A 21057-nucleotide genomic window follows, 5' to 3' on the forward strand; every position below is an offset into this window, starting at 1 on the left:
ATCATTGACTTATAACTCGAGCATAAGGATTTGAATATTAGGATGTTACATCTATTTTGAGTTTTTTTAGATTTCTTGAATCAATATAATTTAGTTTGTTTGTTCATGATTAATAATTTAATTGTAGATTGACTTTTATTATTGATGATAAATAATGAACATTATTAAATATTATCGAGTTGTTCTTATTATGAGTAATGATTTTTTTAGGTTTCTCTGTTATAAATAATTTAAATTATTTTTTTTGTTTACCCAAACAGTATTTCCCAACTCGACAGGTTAAAAACTAATCCGTCGCGGATCTGAGCTCCATTTAAGGGTCTGCCGTTGGCCAATGGGTTGCTGCATGCACAAGGCGGGGTTTGAACTCCCGACACTTGTTTAAGCGGACGAGTGAGTTGACCACTCCAATAATTATGAAAATAACATAATATTATATTTCAAAGTTCACTTTTTTTTATAGGAGTTATGAAAATTGGGTTGGACCACTCCAATTTGGATCCAAAATCAGGTAGGCTCATTCTGATTGTTTTTTTTTAATTATTATTTCTTTTAAATTTATTATATATAAATTTTAGTAATAAAATTTTAATAGTTAGTAGAATTAAATTTTTATTGTTTAATTTAATTTGATTATTTTTATAATTTAATTATTTTTTTGTGTCTTTTATAATTTAATTATATTAATAATTAATTATTTAATATTATTTAATTTAGTCTAATAAATACGAATTAACAAATTCAAATAATATTTTAAATTTTAAATAAATTTTAAATAAATTTTAAATTAAATACGGTTATGATTTGAATTTAATATGATTTTAAATGTTACGATACTAAACATTGACAAATAACTAAGTACTATGATTTCATTTGATTCAATTAGGATTATATTTAGATTTTGAGTAAATTTTTCTAATGATTCTTGAGATTTATACAATTATCTTAAATGTTTTCGAAATCCAAATTTTTTTTATAGCGGTTTCCTATAAAGTACGGACACTTCGTTGAGTTGTCGTGTCCGCGTATCAGACATATTTTGGACACGATACTTATCGACACTCGTCCGACACATGTGTCTGTCGTGTCCAACCGTGTCTTAATAAAAAATAAAAAAATTTTCTTCGGACACTGGACACACCTAAATACTATTACGTGTCGGCGTGTCCAGCCTTATTCTTAACATATATCGTTGAAATGAGTTTAGAAATAATATATATTATTATTTATTAAAACAAAAAATATTTTAAATACGTTTATATAGTTAAAAAAGAACATTAAAAATAGTTAAAAAATTATTTTATATTTTAACAGCAACAAAATTTTAAAAATTCATTGTAATTTATCTAAAAAATACTTTATATTCTATATATATGCCGTGTCCCCGTGTTTTATAAGATTTTAAAATTCGTATATCTGCGTGTCCCGTATCGTATCGTATCCCGTATCTGTGTCAATATCCGTACATCATAGATGGTTCCTCAAATAAAACTCCAGACACCATAGTGGCTTTTGTATTAATTTCAGTACTAAGTCAGTTGTTAAAGTACTGATGTTGCTATCTTTTATCATATTGGACAGTTTTAATAACCAGGTAATGTAGATTTATTTCAATTTGAATCTAATTTAATCTCTCCCTCAATTTATAACCCTAATCCCATTATACAGAGCGTCTCTCCCGTGTATTTTTTTATTTCCTTTTTACTTCTTCGTCGTATCAACTTGTTTTAGGAATTTATAAATCTAATAGAATAGGAATATTTATACATACATATATATAAGATAAATATCTTTTGAAATACCCACCTTGCTTAAAATTGTTTATCTATTGAAAATAGAGAAACTTTTCTTATAACATATAAAAAAAAGAAAAATATTTATAATCTAAAAAAAATAATAGTATTTAGGTTAAGTTTAAGTTTGTGACCTGTAAAGAGTAAGAAAATAAATTTATAGAATTCAGTCCCTTGTTAGAGACGTTGCAACTAAGAAAGTATCAATTCTTAAACATTTTTGTCGACCATACTAAGTATAATTGTTTCTGCCATATATTACTACATATTGGAAATGGCAAAAAATAACGAGTTAGATTTGTACAGAATATAATGGTTTATGTAACAGCCCAGACCACCTATTAGTACGATATTGTTCGTTTTGGCATACATGGCCTCACGGTTTTATCTTTGACGATAGGGATGATAGCCGGAGTCCCCCACACTCACTCATCAAAACGCGTCATGCTAGGGAGAGGTATCCACACCCTTATAAGGCATGCTTCGTCCCCTCTCCAACCGATGTGGGCCTTACAATCCACCCCCCTAAGGGAGCCCAGCGCCCTCCCTGGCACATCGATCCGGACTCCGACTCTGATACCATCTGTAACAGCCCAGACCACCCGCTAGCACGATATTGTCCGCTTTGGCACACATGGCCTCATGGTTTTGCCTTTGACGATAGGGATGATAGCCGAAGCCCCCCACACTCACTCATCAAAATGCGTCATGTTAGGGAGAGGTATCCACACCCTTATAAGGCATGCTTCGTTTCCCTCTCCAACCGATGTGGGCCTTACAATATAAAAATTTGGGCAGCATCTCCTCTAAAATTCGGACTATGCCACCCTTGCGGGTCCCATCAAAACCACATTTTTCAACCATTCTCAAGTAGTTTTCAATATCAAATCCTTTCTAAATCAAACCAAATTCCAACATTATACATCTTCCAGTAATTCAAGAAAAATCAATTCAATAACAACCAACTTAACAAACCAAAATAGCAAATCAAAATAACTAGCTTCCTCAATAATTCAGTAAACCAGTCACATATATAATCACAGCCATCCAAATAGTTCAATTCAATTCATAAAACTCAGGGCAAAAACAGAATTAAGCCAAGGGAGCAAACAAATTACCTGAATCAACCAAATTGAAAATTGCTTCACGAATCAGCCAAAGCACATTACTATGTAATTCGAACTAGCTGGGTTCGAACTACAATAACATATAATTCAAACCTACATGGTTCGAACTACCAATAGCATAATTCGAACTAGTTTAGTTTGAATTACACACATGAACCATTCCCCAACTAATTCGAACCGAGTTGGTTCGAATTACTCACAATTTGCCTCAAATAGTAATTCGAACGGGACTGGTTTGAATTACTGTGCATGGGATTATAACTAATGAATATGTTTTGTTTCCGGATTTTCAAACGAAATGTCTGTTGAATGCACACGGCAATAAATAAATCTACAAATTAAATTAATACATGATGCAGAAATTAAATAAGATCAAAATGCAAAGTACAGATATTTTCATAGTAACTGATAGACGATAAAGCAATAAGTAACACACACATACATCAACTGATAAAGTAAAGGTGGCTACGAAGCGACATTGATAACAAAATACATAGACGAAGATAGGTAACATACAATATGGCACACAAATCATCTAAATAGGTGCGACCCCGTGAAGCAACGACGTGAAACTCGTGTCCTCTGACCTCTCCGGATAAGGGGCTCCACATCATCGATCTCATCCTCCTCGTCCTGCGGGGCTGCCTGTGCAGGCGTCCTAGGCTGGACATGTAACGGTCGGGATGAAGATGGCCCGGCAACTAAATGTGACCCAGCAGTATGTGCCGAAGCTGGGGTACCACCCAAAGCGAAATAGTCAGGAGGAGGCACAGAGGGAGGCTCATTCAGATCGACATCTAACGGTCCCTGTGTCCCCGTCGTCTGACTCCACCCACGAGCAGCCTCATCCTCTTGCATGATGGCACTGATCTCATCGAGGAAGTGTAGTCCACCAAAATCCGCATCAAGACCAACACTGGCAAGGAAGTCTGAAAATGTGCTGCCCGGACTCACCCATGGCGTACTCCCCTGAAGTGTCTGGTCGTCACTGGGAACACCAACGAAGTAATCTTGGAGCGGCCCCTCCCCAAGTCCAACCTCACCATGGGCAGAGGGATCTCCGATAACGTACCCCTCTCCACCCTGCCCGCCATGATGGGGACTAACAACCCCGACTGCAGCCCCTCCCCCACTGGCTACGTCACCAAGATCACCATCGTCGTGCCTCGCAACAGGCACCCTCCGTCTGCCTCCACGCCCTCATCCTCGACCACCACCCCTACATGCCTCATCAGCCTCTTGCATAGCCTGGTCTAGCCACCTCCACTCACGCTAGCTCCGTCGTGTCCCGACTCGAGCTCTCCTCTCAATCCGATGCCTATCAGGGACGTCATCAACTCGATCCATGTCAGGAACTAGCCCAGGACCCCTCCGTGATGCCTCCACGGGAATAGGAACGCCCCTCGAATCCCCCAAATACATCTCTGGTGACAAGGACCTCTTTCCATGCTGACTCCACCAATCTAGGTATGTGTGCGACGGTCCAGGGTCCGCAACAACATCGAACCGGAGGACGTGGTCCGCATGGCTCTCCCAATGAAGATGCAAATGCTGCAAAGCAGACGGGAACCAACGATCACCACCTCTCCCGTCCTTCGACATCAGAAAGTCAATGTTCAAGGCGGGACGCGGTCCGGGCTAGACACCGCCGAACTGTAGTAGAACCCTATCTATCTGATGCCACTCTATAACAGCAAAGTATATCAGTGACGTCACAGATCGCCACAGCGCCGTGTGTCGAGGCTCCAACGCCTCCAGATGCACAACCTGTAGTACCTCGGTGGAGCTATACGGCATCCAGATAAACTACACAAAAGTTACAACATTGTCATGCCAACTTCTTCTACAAAATCTTAAAGTCTAGTTATTTAAATAAAAGTAACCGAAAGTATACTCACATACCTGGGCTGTAACATGTCTATCTGCAGTTTCCACATCTGCACTCTAGGACCCTTCTCGCTAATGGAAGGGTTGTAACCTGACCACCTGTATCGGACATGGGTGTTATTTCTAATTAAAAGTATGATAGATTTGTAAAACAGTACAAGCATACATGAACATTAGCTATTTTAACTTGAAATAGAATAGTAGATTACCTCGATGCCAAAGGCCAGCTGCACGTATCATACCCAGCAGGCCTAAACCTAGGAAAGCGCCAGAAGATCCAGGACCAAAGTAGCTAAAGTGGGCCCGCTAACTTCACCACATGTCGGTTCGCCACTCGGCACATGCACCGGTACAGCCATGCCAATACTGCAGACCCCCAACTGTAGGAACCCATCTTCTCAAGTCTAGCTACGTAGGGAAGCCATCTGATGTGAATTCGGTTGCCAGACTTGTCGGAAAATAGCTGAGTGCCCAACAACATCATGATATAGGCATGAGCAAAGCGTCGCACAGTCTCCTCATCGGCTCCCTCGGGGCACTCTCCAAATGTCTCCTAGAACCAGCTACAGTTTACTGTGAACTTCTGAACCTGGCTTAGAGGAGGAATCACTCCAAGCAACTCCTCAAACCACACCCAAGCTGGACGTCCACCCTCGATATATATATATATGGAAATCTGTAAGGCAACCGCTGACATAACGCCCGTCCACTACTAACCCCAACTGGTACGCTACGTCCTGAAGCGTGATCGTGCACTCTCCGAAGGACATATGGAAAGTGTGCGTCTCAGGACGCCACCGCTCCACAAAGGCACTGACAAGGGGCTCATCTATCCGGAACCATCTATCGTTTAGCCTCGCTAGATGGTATAACCCGGCCATCTACAAGTACGGCACATACCGCTCATCGAGTCGCATGCCCTGTTGCCGCCGCATGCTCCTGATGCATCTCTGTGGCTGGGCATTACATGGACCGCATTATTAGAACCACATAGAAAACAGTAACAAAAATAACTAATAACAGAAACCACTTATTGAAACCAATAACACAAAAAACATACGAAACCAATATAACAAACCGCTTACAAAGGCATATAGTAAACCACTAATAAAAACTACTAAACTGAACCGTCAACAAAATCACATGCTTAAACCGCTAACATAAACTGGAAGCTAATCCACTTACGAAAACTACATGCAAATCCACTATTATAAACCGCACATAAAACCACATGATAAACCACTTCCAATACCACCAAAAGTAATCCGCCAACATAAACCATCATCAAAACCACTTAAAAAAACCACTAATATAAACCACTAACTAAAACCACATACAAAACCTCTAAAATAAACCACTTGCAATACCACTACGATAAACCACTAACATAGACCGCCACTAAAACCACATGCAAAACCACTAACTCAGATAAACTGATCGCAAAAATGTGTTCTATCCACTAACCTCGTCTTTGATGACCCCGGCTATATGAGCGACTCCGTCCAACCGATACAGCTTTGTCGAATCGTCCCCCATCGGCAGAGTTTTCTGTTCGAGTCTTTGTCGGATGGAATCTGGGTCGTTTTCTCTGAGATTTGGTGGGTTATGGGAATGGAGCAGTCGTTCGAATGAGGGTGATTCGAACTCCTTATATAGCCAAAAACTTAGTAATTCGAACCAGCCCCGTTCGAATTAGTACTTGCATCAACGTCTGAGTAATTCGAACCAACCAGGTTCGAATTACTTGGGGAACCGTTCACATGTGTAATTCGAACCAATGCAGTTCGAATTATGCTCTTGCTAGTTCGAACCAAGTAGGTTCGAATTATGTGCATGAGGTCTTCTTTAATAATTCGGGTTAGGTTAGTTCGAATTACATGTAAATGTAGTTCGAACCAAGCTAGTTCAAATTACATAGGAACATGCTTTGGCTGATTTGTGAAGCTATTTTCGGTTTGGCTTATTCTTGTAACTACTTCCCTCTCTTGGTTTAATTGTGTTTTTTGCCCTAAAACTCATGTAATTATAAAAATATATTTTTCATACTATTATCGACTTATAACAACTCTTAAAAGTAAAATGAATTTAAGAAAACACCCTTACCTCAAGAAGTCGAATCCCATAACCCAATGCATCACAGAAAAGTCCTTTCTCTCTACCCGTGGTCAGCGAAAGCCACAAATCTTAGCTCAAACAATTCTCGTAGAAACCAAAGCAACATTTATGCAACATACAATATTCAGAACTCGAACCTACGTTACCAAACCTCAGAGTCTATAACCAAACATAAAAGAAAACAAACGCAAGGGTTTCCGAAACTTAATTACTTACTAAAATAGCAAAACGAAGCAATCGAAAACTCCGAGCACGACATGCAAGCAACGATACTCAACCCTATGATAGACAACATCGCAACACCCCAGCATAAGATAACAGAACAGCGAGAAAAAAGGCTTCTCGAATAAAAAATGCTTACCAAGCCAGAGGATTTAGGGGCGCTCTCCGGCGGAAGAGGCAAGGCACGGCGACACCCAACTCCTCCTCCTTTCACGCGACCCTGACAGCGACCGTAGCAATATGCAGTGACTATAGTGTTCCCAGAATTCAAAAAGGACAAAATCTAATAACAATACCCTTACCGGTAGTAGATCCCGGTGACGCAGCGGCATTCTCCGACGGCAGGAGCTTGGCGGCGCACCTCCAGCAGCGGCGACGAGGCTCGCGACCGCGGTTGGGCGCGGTCGCAGAGGCAGCTCCGCGATGGCTCTCCTTCCCCGACGCAGCTCTCTCTTTCTCGTGGCGACGTTGGCGGCATGCAGACTAGCGGCGACTCCCCACGGATGGCAACTGGGCAGCGCGGTTCCTTCCTCCATTGCGGTCCTCTATCTCACCTCAGATCTGACCTGGGATGGCGATGGCTTTATGGACAGTAACGGCGGCCTTCCTCCTCCCTTGGATGGCGATGCAGCATGGTGGCGAGGAGCTGGCGCAGTGGCAGGGAGCGGCTGGCCGGCGAGCTCCTCCTTCCCTCTTCCCTTCTCTGCGATCCCTTTCCCCCTATTTCCCTTCTTTCTTTTCTTTCTTTCTTACTTCAGTGAGTGTGGGTGCATTGGTCTGTGACGGTGGGTAGGGGTGAGTGAGTGAGTGTATAGTTTAGTTAGGGTTAAGGTAGAGTAAAGTTAGGGTTTGGGTTAGATTAGGAGATTTTATTAAAAATAGAGGGTAATGATGTAATTTTATAAAATAAATAAAAGATAGAATAATAATTAAATACCCCAATTAAATATAAAATATCCATCTTTAAAATATCTTTCAGATACAATTTGTAATTCATTTTCATTCAAATGCTAATTTAATAAAAATTAGAGATAAGTAAATTAATTTTTCTTTATTTATAAAGTACGGTTCAAATCTGAATATTTAAAATTAAGGCATATAAGATATTCACTATTATTTTTTTTCAATTATAAAAGCTCTAAATAATAAATAAGAATTTACCCGACTTTTATATAAAATTTTCTAAAAATATCATCTTAAATAAATGTAATACAGCATAAATAATTTATTAATAATTTTTTAAAATCCGGGGTTTTACAGTTTAATTTAAAATAGATTCTCTCTCGACGTTTTTCTGCAGATTTTATTTTCTACTTTGATTTTTTTTGCGATTCTTTAAATTTTTCTGCGTTCTCTTCCAATTTTGGCTCTTTTTTTCAACAGATTTTTACTTTTAGGATGAATGTTGTTTGATCTGAGCTCGTTTTCAATCAAATAGTGAAATCAAGCAATGAAATCAAATGTATATAGTTTTTTCATGTTCGAAAAATGAATGATGTAAGTTTAGATCAGTTTAATCAGGGCAAATTGAATTATTATTTTAAATTGAATTAAGTGGACGAGATTTGGTTCATTTCTAGTTAATGTAACTTAGTAGTTGATGCTGGTGTAATTGTTTTGTCTAAGAGTTGAATAATTTTATTTTTCTTTATAAGAATCGGTGTTCATGGTTGAAGGTTTGAATTTGAATGGAATGTAGGAGTTTTGAATTATTTTTTTCGATGAATCTATTTATGTTATGTTTAATGGTAGTTTTGATGCATTTTAAAACACAGTTTGATGTAATATAGAATTATTTTCAGTGTGGTGCTTATAAGTTTTCTTATTTTTTGTGTCTGTTTGTCCTAAAAGTTGGGGATTTTTAACACATTTGAAGAAGAAGCTGTTGCTACTTTTTCTTCTGCTTCTCTTTTTTTTTCATTTTTTTCTTTCATTATCGTTATTGTCATCGTCGTTGTCTTTTTTTATATGTATAACAGTTCAAATCTAGAATGCATCGAAATTATTTAATGATGATGATACATAAACAAACTCAATTTAAAATAAGTTCAGACTAAAAATACACCTTATTTAAATCTAGAATGTACTACAATTACTTAATGATGACGAAACAAAAACAAACTCAGTTCAAAACAAATTTAGACCAAAAATGCACCTTATTTAAATCTAGAATGTACCGAAATTCAAAACTAGAATGTACCGAAATTGCTTAATAATGACGACACACAAACAAACTCAATTCAAAACAAACACAAACCAAAAGTTCACCTTATTTAAATCTAGAATGCACCAAAATTACTTAATGATAACTCAAAATTCCTCATCTTCCTTCTTTTTCTTCATCATTATCATCATCTTTTTTTTCTTGTTTATTTTTTTATTTTACCTTCTATTTACTCTTTCAACAAGAATAAAAAAAATCAAATAAAAAAGAAAAAGAAACGTATAGTGATGCAAAATTACTAGGAAGAGGAAGAGGAAAAGAAAAAAATACAGCAATAACAATAAAAGAACGATGATGAGAAGGAAACATGTGAAAAAGAAGAAGAAATCCGAAGAAGAATGAGGAGTAATGCAATGAAGAAGGAGGAGGAGAAATGCGAAGAAAAAGGAGGAGAAGAAGGAGGAGAGGAATGTGAAAACATTCACGTAGTTAGAGAATGTATTCACGCTCCACTAATAAAACTTATTTTTATTGAACTTGGACCAACTTAGCTACCAAAAAAATTTGAATATCAAACATAACTGTTACTAATATATGGTACTAATTGAACTATTATATTTAATATTATTTCATTTTAAATAATATAAAATTCAAATCATAACAATATTTTAGTTAAAAATTATAATTTAAATTCAAACACTATTTAACTTAAAATATAAGATGAAAAATATTTAAAAAATAACTGAATTTCAAACGAAAAATTAAATTCAAAAAATTAAATTTTGATATATCCACAAATTTTATATTTTCCATAATTGTTATTTCATCTCTATTTTTATATTTGTTGTTCTTTTCTTTTCAAATAAGGTGATCTTATTTATATATTAGGGGTGTTCGCGGTGCAGTTTGGATCAATTTTGAGTCAAAAACTCATCCGATCCGAACACTAATTTTATTTACGGTGCGGTTTGGATTGGATGATCTTTTAAAAAAAATCCAATACGATCCGATCCAATTTCAAGCGGTTTGGATTGGATTGGATTTGTGGTTTTGTACATTAAAAAAATTAAATGCATATAACAAGAACAAGTCTCAACATCAAATTTTAAATAATCAACAATGACATAAGAAGTCTCAACAATATTTTAAAAAGTCAACGATAACATAACAATAGAAATAAAATTATAGGTTAGTTAAAATAAATAAATACATAATATTTTGAACATAAAATATTTATTAAATTATAATAATACATAAATAATATAAAAATATATAACAGATTGAACATGTTATAAGTATAATTGTAAATATAATAATAAAATAATAATACTATAGCACATTGTGCGGTTTGAATTGGATTGGATCGGATATGAAAAGTAGATCCGAAATTCGATTCGATCCAACGGTTACAAAAAATAGAATCCAATCAAATCCGAATTAATGTGATTTTAATCGGTTTTCGATTTAGATTAGATTGGATGAGCGATTTAATTTGGATCAATTTGGATTTAAACACCTTATATATTTTTTAAATTTCAAACATATTGAAAACCAAAATACAAATTATAAAATTCTAAAATGTATGCAACTCAAATTACTCTACTACTTAACTAAATAAAATATGAAATGAAAAATTGATGTTATTTATAATTTTACTAAAAATACAACTTAAAGAAGAAAAGTGATTTTTTTTGTGACTAAAGAGGAAAAGTGATTGAATGCATAGTGCTAGTATATATGGAAATAGATTTCCTTAAATTTTTTTCGGTAAGACGTAATTTTGTATCGTTTAATATTATTTTTTTCAATTCTACTTAAAAAATATAACACGAGATCAAATCTTATTTTTAGAAGATTGATTATCGAAAGGAAAAGTACAAGTAGAAAATGAAAATATTAAATAATGTGAATAATAAATATATCGAATATTCAATTCACTAGATATACAAATAGTTATTTTAATATTAAGATTTAGATTAGTAATTTAGAGTGTAGTATATTTTACTTGAATTAAACTAATTTTAGAGCTTGTTGTTTTTAAAAAAGTCATTGTTACCTAGCATCATCTTTACCGAAATATATATGAATGGTCACAAGTCACAAGTCATAACCCTAACCACAAAACAAAAAGAGAAGGAGCATGAAGAGGAAGCAGATGGGCATGAATGACATCTTTCTTCTGGAGCTCATTCACCGAATCTTTCTAAGGGTACCCGCCAAAGACTTGTTTCGCCTCAGATTCGTTTCAAAACTTTGGCACTCTCTCATATTCGATCGACATTTTTGCGGAATTGCATTACAACCTCTACTCTGTCGCATCTTTTCATCCGTACTTCTTCTTGGTACATGACTATACTAAAGCTTGCTTTGTTCAGCTCCAAACGTTATTTGATGTTCCAGCAGCACCAACAACACTCAAAGAGGTATCTCTCCCTCCCAAGAAGAACCCATTTTCTCGTTCTTGTCTCATGGGATCCTGCAGAGGCTTTCTTCTCTTCAACGAGCAACCACATTTTCTTGTTATATGGAACCCACTTACTGGATCCAGCAAAATAATATCCTACTCTCATATCGTTTCTCGTATTAAGACCCCTCGTTCTATTAATCCCGATCATAAAGTTCCATATGGATTTGGTTTCGATGCATCACGTGATGACTATTTAGTAGTTCTATCTTGGCCTGATAACTACAACAAACACCACTTAGATTGCTTTTCATTGAGAACCAATTCATGGATTCATCTCGATGCAGCGGTCCCCAAATCCATGGGCACGTGGAAGCAGCAATTTTATGGGTTGTTCTTACATGGCGCTATTCATTGGTTGTGTTACTCTAGTAAAGATTACATTGATGATGGTATTCTTATCTTTGATTTGAAGGAAAGGAGTTTCTCAAAGATATCTATGCCAAAACAACTCGTAGGGTGTTCTCCTATCAATCTCACCATATTAGGAGGGTGCCTAGCCCTGTATTGGTATCACGACCATATAACTGAGATATGGGTTATGAAAGAATATAAAGTGCCGTCATCTTGGATTTTAATATGTGAGATTGATAAACCATTATTTTATAATTTATATTGTGTTTAATTGAGTGGTTTTATCAAGTCTTTCACCAACTTATTCAAATGATTAGCATGATATCACAAGTCCTTCCTAAAATTATTCTATGATTGAAAACTTACTTCCTAAAGATTTTTTAATTGTATATTTTTATTCTCCTTTATACCATTCGATACCGTGATCTGTGTGTTAAGTGTTTTAGGCTTCATAGGGCAGGAATGGCTTAGAGAATGGAGAGGAAGCTTGCAAAAATGGAAAGAACACAAGAAATTGAGGAGATGACCAGCGAGAAGCGACACGGACGTGACTCACGCGTCCACGCGAAATGTAGAAAATCACAGCGACGCGAATGCGTGCTTGACGCGAGCGCGTGGATTGGAATCTGCACGAGTGACGTGAATGCATGGACGATACGCACGCGTGGCAAGAAAAAAATGCTGGATGACGTGAACGCGTGGACGACACGGTCGCGTGACGTGCACGATCTGTAGAATTTACAGAAATTGCTGGCGTGGATTTTGGGCCGCGTTTTAACCCAGTTTTCGGCCTAGAAATGCATATTAGAGTCAGAGAACATGCAGAGACTAGAGACGACTCTCATTCCGCATAATTTTAGTTTTAGTTTTTGAATCTAGAGAGAGAATTCTACCTCTTCCTCTAGGTTTTTCTTTTACACTCATAGTTTAGAATTTGATTGTTTTGCTTTAGTTATTGAGTAGAGTCTACCTCCGGAACTGATTATTCTAGTTTGTTTTCTTTACCTTATTTACTCCTTTATATTTTTAATCCTTATTCAGGGATTACAATTAGGAAGCTTTTATGACTTGTTGAGATTTATTAATGCAAGAACTATTTTATTTTTAATTGATCTTTTGATTATTATTTATCATGTCTTCTTTTTATTCTCTCTTTAATTTTGTGAAGTCTATATTTATAATAATGGAGTAGTTTCCTAACTTGATTGGGAGCAGATTAAAAGGAGAACCTTGAGTTGGGACATTACTCAAGAGTTCAATTGTAATTGGTTCGTTGTTGGTTGGCTGGTTAGTCACTAACTCTAATCCTTTCCAAGGGATAGGATTAGGACTTGTGAATAGAAGTTGACTCTCAACTACTTGACTTTTTCCCAAATCAGTGAGGGTGAACTAAGTAGAAACAACTACTAATTATTAATTGATCTTGAGAAAATTTCAATAAGGATAGAACTTCCGATTAATCTTCTCCCGATCAAGGTTTTTATTTGAATTACATAAATTCTCTGATTTAATTTTCTGTTTATCAAACTCAAAAATAAGTAAATAAATTGTAGGGTTCACAAGTTGAGCATGAGGAAGATCGAAGAAACTTCAATTTTATTTTGCTTTGGAAATATGATTTTCTTCCAAATTTCGCATTGTTAGCTATTTGTGTACCCTAATAACAATTTTGTGTCGCTGTTTCTTTCCCTGTTTCTCCTTGGCTTCTATCCAAGTATCATTACAAAAAAGACTACTTAACTTACTAGCTCCTATTTTCTTTTTCATTTGGTTGTTTAATAGCTAGAGATGAGATAATAAATGCTTAAATGTTGAAGAACAATCATACGTCAGAATCTGTTGCCTCCGCATTGCTATTGATCCTTGTATTTGAGGCCTTTTCACAGAACCATTTTTTATTATATATATATATCATAAAAACTAGTCATAACTCATACGTTTGTACGAGAAGGTTCTAGGTCAGTTTTATACTATTTGGTGTGAGGTGCTGCAAGGTGCATTGGCTTTTGGGATTTTTAGCACACTGAGCATCAAGTTAATTTTGCTAAGATCTTTAGTTAAAATTTTTTGAAGTTCAAGTTCTTAAAAAACACTAAACTTTCTTTTTTCCTCTCCTTGGGCGTAGGGAGAAAATAAATGTCTTTGGAACACTTTGTTATATATAGTTCTTCAACCTTTGAAACAAATTGTTTATCAACAACACACCTGAACTGTAAAATAAACCAAAAATATTTTCATAACAAGACCATTATATAATAACCAATGAACTGAAATATGTGCATTCTGTAAATTCAATAATCCTGCAAACTATCCAAAGTCTATTCATTATTGTTAGAAACAAGAGATTAAATTGGAGAAAGGATGGTATATTATTGAGTGTGCTCAAAAGTACAATGTACAATAGGTATATATAGGTGCTAGAAGAATCAAAGTAATAAAAGTATAGAGTCCTACAATTAAATATAAATGATACTAACTTATCTAAATTGATTCTAATGATTCTCTAACATCCCCCCTCAAACTCAAGTGGGAGCTAAGGATACTATCTTGAGTTTGGATAACAAAGTCCGGAAACGAGTCGGGTAATGAACTTTTGTGAAGATATCAGCAGTTTGATCTAGTGTTCCAACAGCAATGAGACAAATAACATCAATAAGGATACATTGCCAAATAAAGTGACAATGAATCTCAATGTGTTTGGTGCGTTCATGAAATACATCATTATGGGCAATCTGAATAGCACTGCGGTTGTCACAAAAAACATCAGTAGGGGACAACTGAGGAGCACCCAAATCTTTGAGAAGTCAATGAATCGAGATAATCTCAGCAGTAGTATCAGGGAGGGCATGGTACCCAACTTCTATGCTTGAGTAAGCAGTGAATGTTTGCTTCTTAGCACGCCAAAAAATGAGAGCGTCGCCAAGAAACAAATAGTAACCAGTAGTAGAACGACGATCAGTGGGATCACCAGCCCAATCAACATCGGAGTATGCCTGAAGGGACAAAGAGAAATGAGCAGAAAAATAAAGGCCATGAAATAGAGTGACTTTGATGTAGTGAAGAATGCGAAGAACTGCCGCATAGTGAGTAGTACGAGGAGCTGACAAGAACTGGCTAAGTACATGAACTGGATAGGCAATGTCTGATCGGGTGACAGTCAAGTAGACGAGACCTCCAACTAACTGTCGATAGAGAGTCAGATTATCTAAAACAGTGCCATCCAGAGGGGTAAATCGAACATTAGGCTTAAGAGGAGTAAACTTTGTGCGACTATCTGTAATCCCAGCGCGAGCAAGAAGATCTGAAGCATACTTAGCCTAAGAGAGATAGATGCTATCATCTGTGGAGATGACCTTGAAACCAAGAAAACAGCTGAGAGAACCAAGACATACAAAAGCAGAAGAACAACTCCACGTGCACTTTAACGAATAAAAATCGCATTCTCATGAGGACTGCAAGTGAAACCGAGATTGCAGATAGTGGTGCTGAACTTGTCAAACCATTCACGAGGAGCTTGCTTAAGACCATAAAGTGCCTTACGAAGAAGACAGACTTTGTTAGAAGGACAAGGATAACCTGGAAGTGGTTTCATATAGACATTCTTTTTCAAATCTCCATTAAAAAATGCATTCTTCACGTCCATCTGATTGAGAGACCATTTTTTTACCGCAACAATGGCAAGAAGAGCTCTAACAGATGTGAGACGAGCAATAGGAGCAAAAGTCTCTTCATAGTCAATACCATACTCTTGTGTACAACCTTGAGCAACCAAGCATGTTTTATAACGATCAATAGAGCCATCAGAGCGAGTCTTTATCTTGTATATCTATCTGCTGCCCACAACTTTCTGATTAGAAGGAGGATCAACCAAATCCCAAGTGTGTGCTTTTTCAAGTGCCTGTATTTCTTCCTGCATTGTTTGTTGCCAATTTGGATTTGTGGAGACTTCTCTGAATGACTTAGGTTCATGTTGATGAAGAATAGTAGAAAAACAATGATAATAAAAAAGATGAAGAGGTGGATTTCTTACCCTAGAAGAATGAGTGGGAGGAGGAGGTATGACGATAGGAGTGGGATTGCCGTTCGGTCTGGAATCATCGGGAGATGGAGAAGGAGAAAGAGTAGGAGGCTGTAGATGATGACCCGAGATAGAACCTGTAGAATCATCAGCAGGAAAAATGTCAACATTGGGGTTAATGAAGAAAGATGACTGAGTGGGAGAAATCTTATTTGTATCATTTAATATCAATTATTTTTTAATTCTACTTAAAAAATATAAGACGAGATCAAATCTTATTTTTAGAGTTAGAGGATTGATTACCGAAATATATAACTCAGCATGGGCATATGAATTGTCACAAGTCACAACCCTAACCACAAAAAAAAAAAGAGAACGAGCATGGAAGGGAAGCAGATGGGCATGAATGACATCCTCCCTCCGGAGCTCATTCACCGAATCTTTCTAAGGGTACCTGCCAAAGACTTGTTTCACCTCAGATTCGTTTCAAAACTTTGGCACTCTCTCATTTCCGATCGAGACTTTGTAGAATCGCATTACAACCTCTACTCTGCCGCATCTTCCCATTCGTACTTCTTCTTGGTAAAAGACACTACTAAAAGTGCTTGCTTTGTTGAGTTCGACACGCTATTTGATGTTGCAGCAGCACCAACGACACTCAGAGGTATCTCTCCCTTCCAGGAAGAAGCCAGATTCTCGTTCTCGTCTCATGGGATCCTGCAGAGGCTTTCTTCTTTTAAACGAACAACCACATTTTCTTGTTATATGGAACCCACTAACTGGATCCAGCAAAATAATATCTTACTCTCATATCGTTTCTCGTATTAACATCTTGCCCGATGATGCAATTTGATATGGATTTGGTTTCAATGCATCACGTGATGACTATTTAATAGTTCTATCTTGGCCTTATAACTACAACCAACACCACTTAGATTGCTTTTCATTGAGAACTAATTCATGGATTAATCTCGATGCAGCGCTCCCCAAATCCATGGGCACGTGGAAGCAGCAATTTTATGGGTTATTCTTACATGGCGCTATTCATTGGTTGTGTTACTCTAGTAAAGATTACATTGATGATGGTATTCTTATCTTTGATTTGAAGGAAAAGAGTTTCTCAAAGATATCTATGCCAAAACAACTCGTAGGGTGTTCTCCCATCGATCTCACCATATTAGGAGGGCGCCTTGCCATGTATTCGTATCACAACCATATAACTGAGATATGGGTTATGAAAGAATATAAAGTGCGGTCATCTTAGATTTTAATATATGAGATTCCTTCTTATTGGCCTCTATGTGTATCCATTGGAAGTGACATTATTGCGCTAAATCTTAAATTGGGGTATTCCAATTTAAGGTTTGGCAAATATGTTGTCAGTGAAAGGGTTCTAAATTATTCTCCTTTTTCTCTTTCTCATTATCATTATTACTATGAAAGTTACTGTGTACATGAAGATAGTCTCTTGCCATTGCCCGGTGACATTAAGGATAAGGATAAAAAGAAGAAAACTGGTATGTAAATTATTCTCCTATGCTTTGTACCATGTTATACCTATTTCTTTCTATTGCTTTGTGATTAATTAAAAAGTACCAAGCAAGATGCATCATTTATAAAGTTGCATTCAGACATGAGATTTGACTATTGATTGTATGAAATTAGAATTTATCAATGCTTAGAAAATCATTAATCACTTTCTTGCTTCTTACAGTCCAGTCTTATGGTGAGGATTAAGGTTTAGCTATGTTTTCATGTCTAAAGCTGTGGCCTTTACCCACTGATCTTCTTTGCAGACCATTAAACTCGCCAATAATGTTTCGAACAACTTGATGAAAGAAAGAGTATCAGGAGCGAGCGTATAGGTGAACCGGTTAAGAGTTATAAATAAAGTGTAGGGTTCACAAATTGAGCATGAAGAAGTTTGAAGAAACTTCAATTTTATTTTGCTTTGAATTATGATTTTCTTTCCAAATTTTGCATTGTAAGTTAGTTTTATACTATTTGGTGTAAGTTTGGTGCATTGGCCTTCTGAATTGATAGCAGACTGAGCATCAAGTTAACTTTGTTGAGATTGAAGGATTACCATGTGTTCATAACACGCAGTGGAAGAAAATAAAAGTAATCATAAAGATCTATTTTGTGCTTAAACTTTATTCCAATAATAATATATAGATCAGATCTAAATACCTGTGTACGCTAGTAAAAATCACTTTCTCCTTCGATGGTACGAAGACGCTATGCGTATCCACACCAAGACCAATCTTTGTTGTCAACTCCTTGACCAATGAACATCTGATCTAAATTGAGAAATCTCTTACAACTCTTTACACACCATAAAATTCTTCTCCAAGAATTAGGCTCACATATATTTATGTGCGTAGAGGTAAAGGAATAAAACCCTTGTGTTTTATTCTCGTGTGACTTTCCTGTACTCTTGATGTACATATATATAGTATGAGATTTGTTACTGATTTTAAATTTGATTCTCAATTCAAATTTAAATCATATCTTGAAATTCTAAATCTTGAATCATTCAAATTTTATGAATCATATCATAACAATTTAAAACATAATCGATTTGGATCTCATCCAAATTTATAATTCAAATTCAGAAATAGAATAACTAATTATTCTCAAATCTCATTTAATATTCTCAATTATCATATTATTATTATATTCTTGGTGCTAGCAAAGAATATAATAATATTCCATTTGAATTAATATAATTATTTATTTGATCAAATCAAAATAATAATTAAATAATTCTACAGCAAAGATTAGAACACTCCTTAGTGTGTGACCCCATAGGTTCAATACTAAGCGGGTAGTAAATTAGTCATACTAAATTTACTAATCAAGGTTGGCGTCTAGCAACGCTCCTCAACGACCCGATAGTATGAAGTAATATATTTTTACTAAGAATCTCAAAAGAACAAAGTATGATTCCTTCCATCTTTCCAGCTCTTGGTTAACCCTTAGAGTATGGTTTAATTGTCAAATTCTAACATGTTACCATTATTATAATGAACTGTGAATGACTTAAGAAACTCATTTCTTCATTCATTCAATTTCCTTGGCCAAGGTTTCATTCATCTCAGTCATTATAATCATAGAGCTCAAACTCTTTACTGAGAGTTGACGGATTCCTTATTGACTAATCATTAATTCTACAAGTATTTAAATCATACCCAATGTCCATTCAACTAGCACCCTGGGGTATTAGGTGTCCGGAATCAAAGTATAATAAATACATTGTTAATTACTATGACAGTCGCAGGTCAAAGAAAACTCTATTACTATATTCATCTTGAGAATATCCTATTGACAAATATGCGGTAATTGTAACCATTAGAAATTCTCAAAGTGAGTCAGTTCAATGGTCATATCCCTATATGCACCATCTATATATATAATTTAATAAATGAGATCTATTAATCTTCATCCAATGAAGACCATTATATATATATTGATCTTTCCGGATTATTAATGTCTTTTTTAATAATCCTATGATCAAGAATAATTTAGATTAAATTATAAAAGATTTATCTCTCAATATTGTGATCACTATCACAATGATAAATTTCTAAATTTAATCAAGGGCGTTATTATATTAACATTTTAATATAATAATAATAACAAATTATTTGACACGTGATTGATTGGATTGTGGTCATACTACTTATTCCCAACAGAGATCTGTAGTAGAAATTTTTTGAAGTTAAAGTTCTTTAAAAAACACTAAACTTTACAATAAAGGAATAGAATCTTGAGCAAGCATATTAGTGAAAAACGAACATACAAGCGAACAATTTAGAGTTGTAAATAAATTGTAGGGTTCACAAGTTGAGCATGAAGAAGATTGAATAAACTTCAATTTTATTTTGCTTTGGAAGTATGATTTTCTTCCAAATTTCGCATTGTTAGCTATTTTGTGGACACTAATAACAGTTTTGTGTCGCTGTTTCTTTCCCTGTTTCTCCTTGGCTTCTATCCAAGTATCATTACAAAAAAGACTACTTAACTTACTAGCTCCTTCCATTTTCTTTTTCATTTGGTAGTTTGATAGCTAGGGATGAGATAATGAAAGCTTAAATGTTAAAGAACAATTATATGTCAGAATCTGCTGCTTCCGCATTGCTATTGATCCTTGTATTTAAGGCCTTTTCACAGAACCATTTTTAAATTATATATCATAAAAACTAGTTATAACTCATACGTTTGTATGACAAGGTTCTAAGTTAGTTTTATACTATTTGGTGTGAGGTGGTGCAAGGTGTATTGGCTTTTGGGATTTATAGCACACTGAGCATCAAGTTAACTTTGTTGAGATCTTTAGTTAAAATTTTTTGAAAAGTTCTTAAAAAAACACTAAACTTTCTTTTTTCCTCTCCCTGGGTGTAGGGAGAAAATAAATGTCTTTTTTATATGATCTTGTTTGGGGAAATTTACGTAGATGCTTTTCTTCAATTTTCTTCTTGTCCTACTAAGATATATGAATCAATATCTTGATTAAATGGCTGCATATTTTGATGCCAGAGTCGAGCATTTTATTTGTGGTTTAAGAGCTATAGATGAGGTGGTGAATTCTAAAATGTTACACAAAAACTATTTTAGTGTGTGAACGGTAAAATTGGACCTGCCCTTGACTGAAAAAACTCCAGAGAAAATGCAATGTTCAAGATTCCACCTTATGATTATCATTTGTCAGCTTACTTTCACAACTCTTTAATTTTGTCTGCTGTTGCATGAAGAAACTGGCATTTTGCTCATGACTTCTCAATCAATTTGGAAATTTTCTTTTTCTTTTTATATTTTTTAAGCGAACTCAACTAGATTTTTATTGATTTGTTTGAACTGGCTTAAGCACTTTTTTAATAGATAAAATTCCTCTATTTAGTTGTAAGTTATCT

The 21057-nt window shown here is 35.6% G+C and overlaps 1 protein-coding gene across 1 annotated transcript; it reads left to right on the forward strand.

Annotated features, from left to right (window-relative positions):
• The first annotated feature begins 16525 nt into the window (after positions 1-16525).
• On the forward strand, positions 16526-17881 carry LOC112795111 (putative F-box protein At4g29970). The gene is made up of 4 exons (XM_025837068.1): positions 16526-16808; positions 17125-17398; positions 17507-17661; positions 17859-17881. The coding sequence occupies exons 1-4, from the start codon at positions 16526-16528 to the stop codon at positions 17879-17881; spliced, it is 735 nt and encodes a 244-aa protein (XP_025692853.1).
• The last annotated feature ends 3176 nt before the right edge of the window (positions 17882-21057 follow it).

Source organism: Arachis hypogaea, chromosome 4 (genome assembly GCF_003086295.3).
Source record: "Arachis hypogaea cultivar Tifrunner chromosome 4, arahy.Tifrunner.gnm2.J5K5, whole genome shotgun sequence".
Taxonomy (NCBI): Eukaryota; Viridiplantae; Streptophyta; class Magnoliopsida; order Fabales; family Fabaceae; genus Arachis; species Arachis hypogaea.

What these genes read in the sequence shown, in the direction of transcription:
- LOC112795111 (XM_025837068.1), top strand. Translation starts at nt 16,526, where the DNA reads ATGGAAGGGAAGCAGATGGGCATGAATGACATCCTCCCTCCGGAGCTC. An exon ending in AGCACCAACGACACTCAGAG is followed by an intron (nt 16,809 to 17,124) that starts GTATCTCTCCCT and finishes ATCTCGATGCAG; the next exon opens with CGCTCCCCAAATCCATGGGC. An exon ending in ATGAAAGAATATAAAGTGCG is followed by an intron (nt 17,399 to 17,506) that starts GTCATCTTAGAT and finishes TTCCAATTTAAG; the next exon opens with GTTTGGCAAATATGTTGTCA.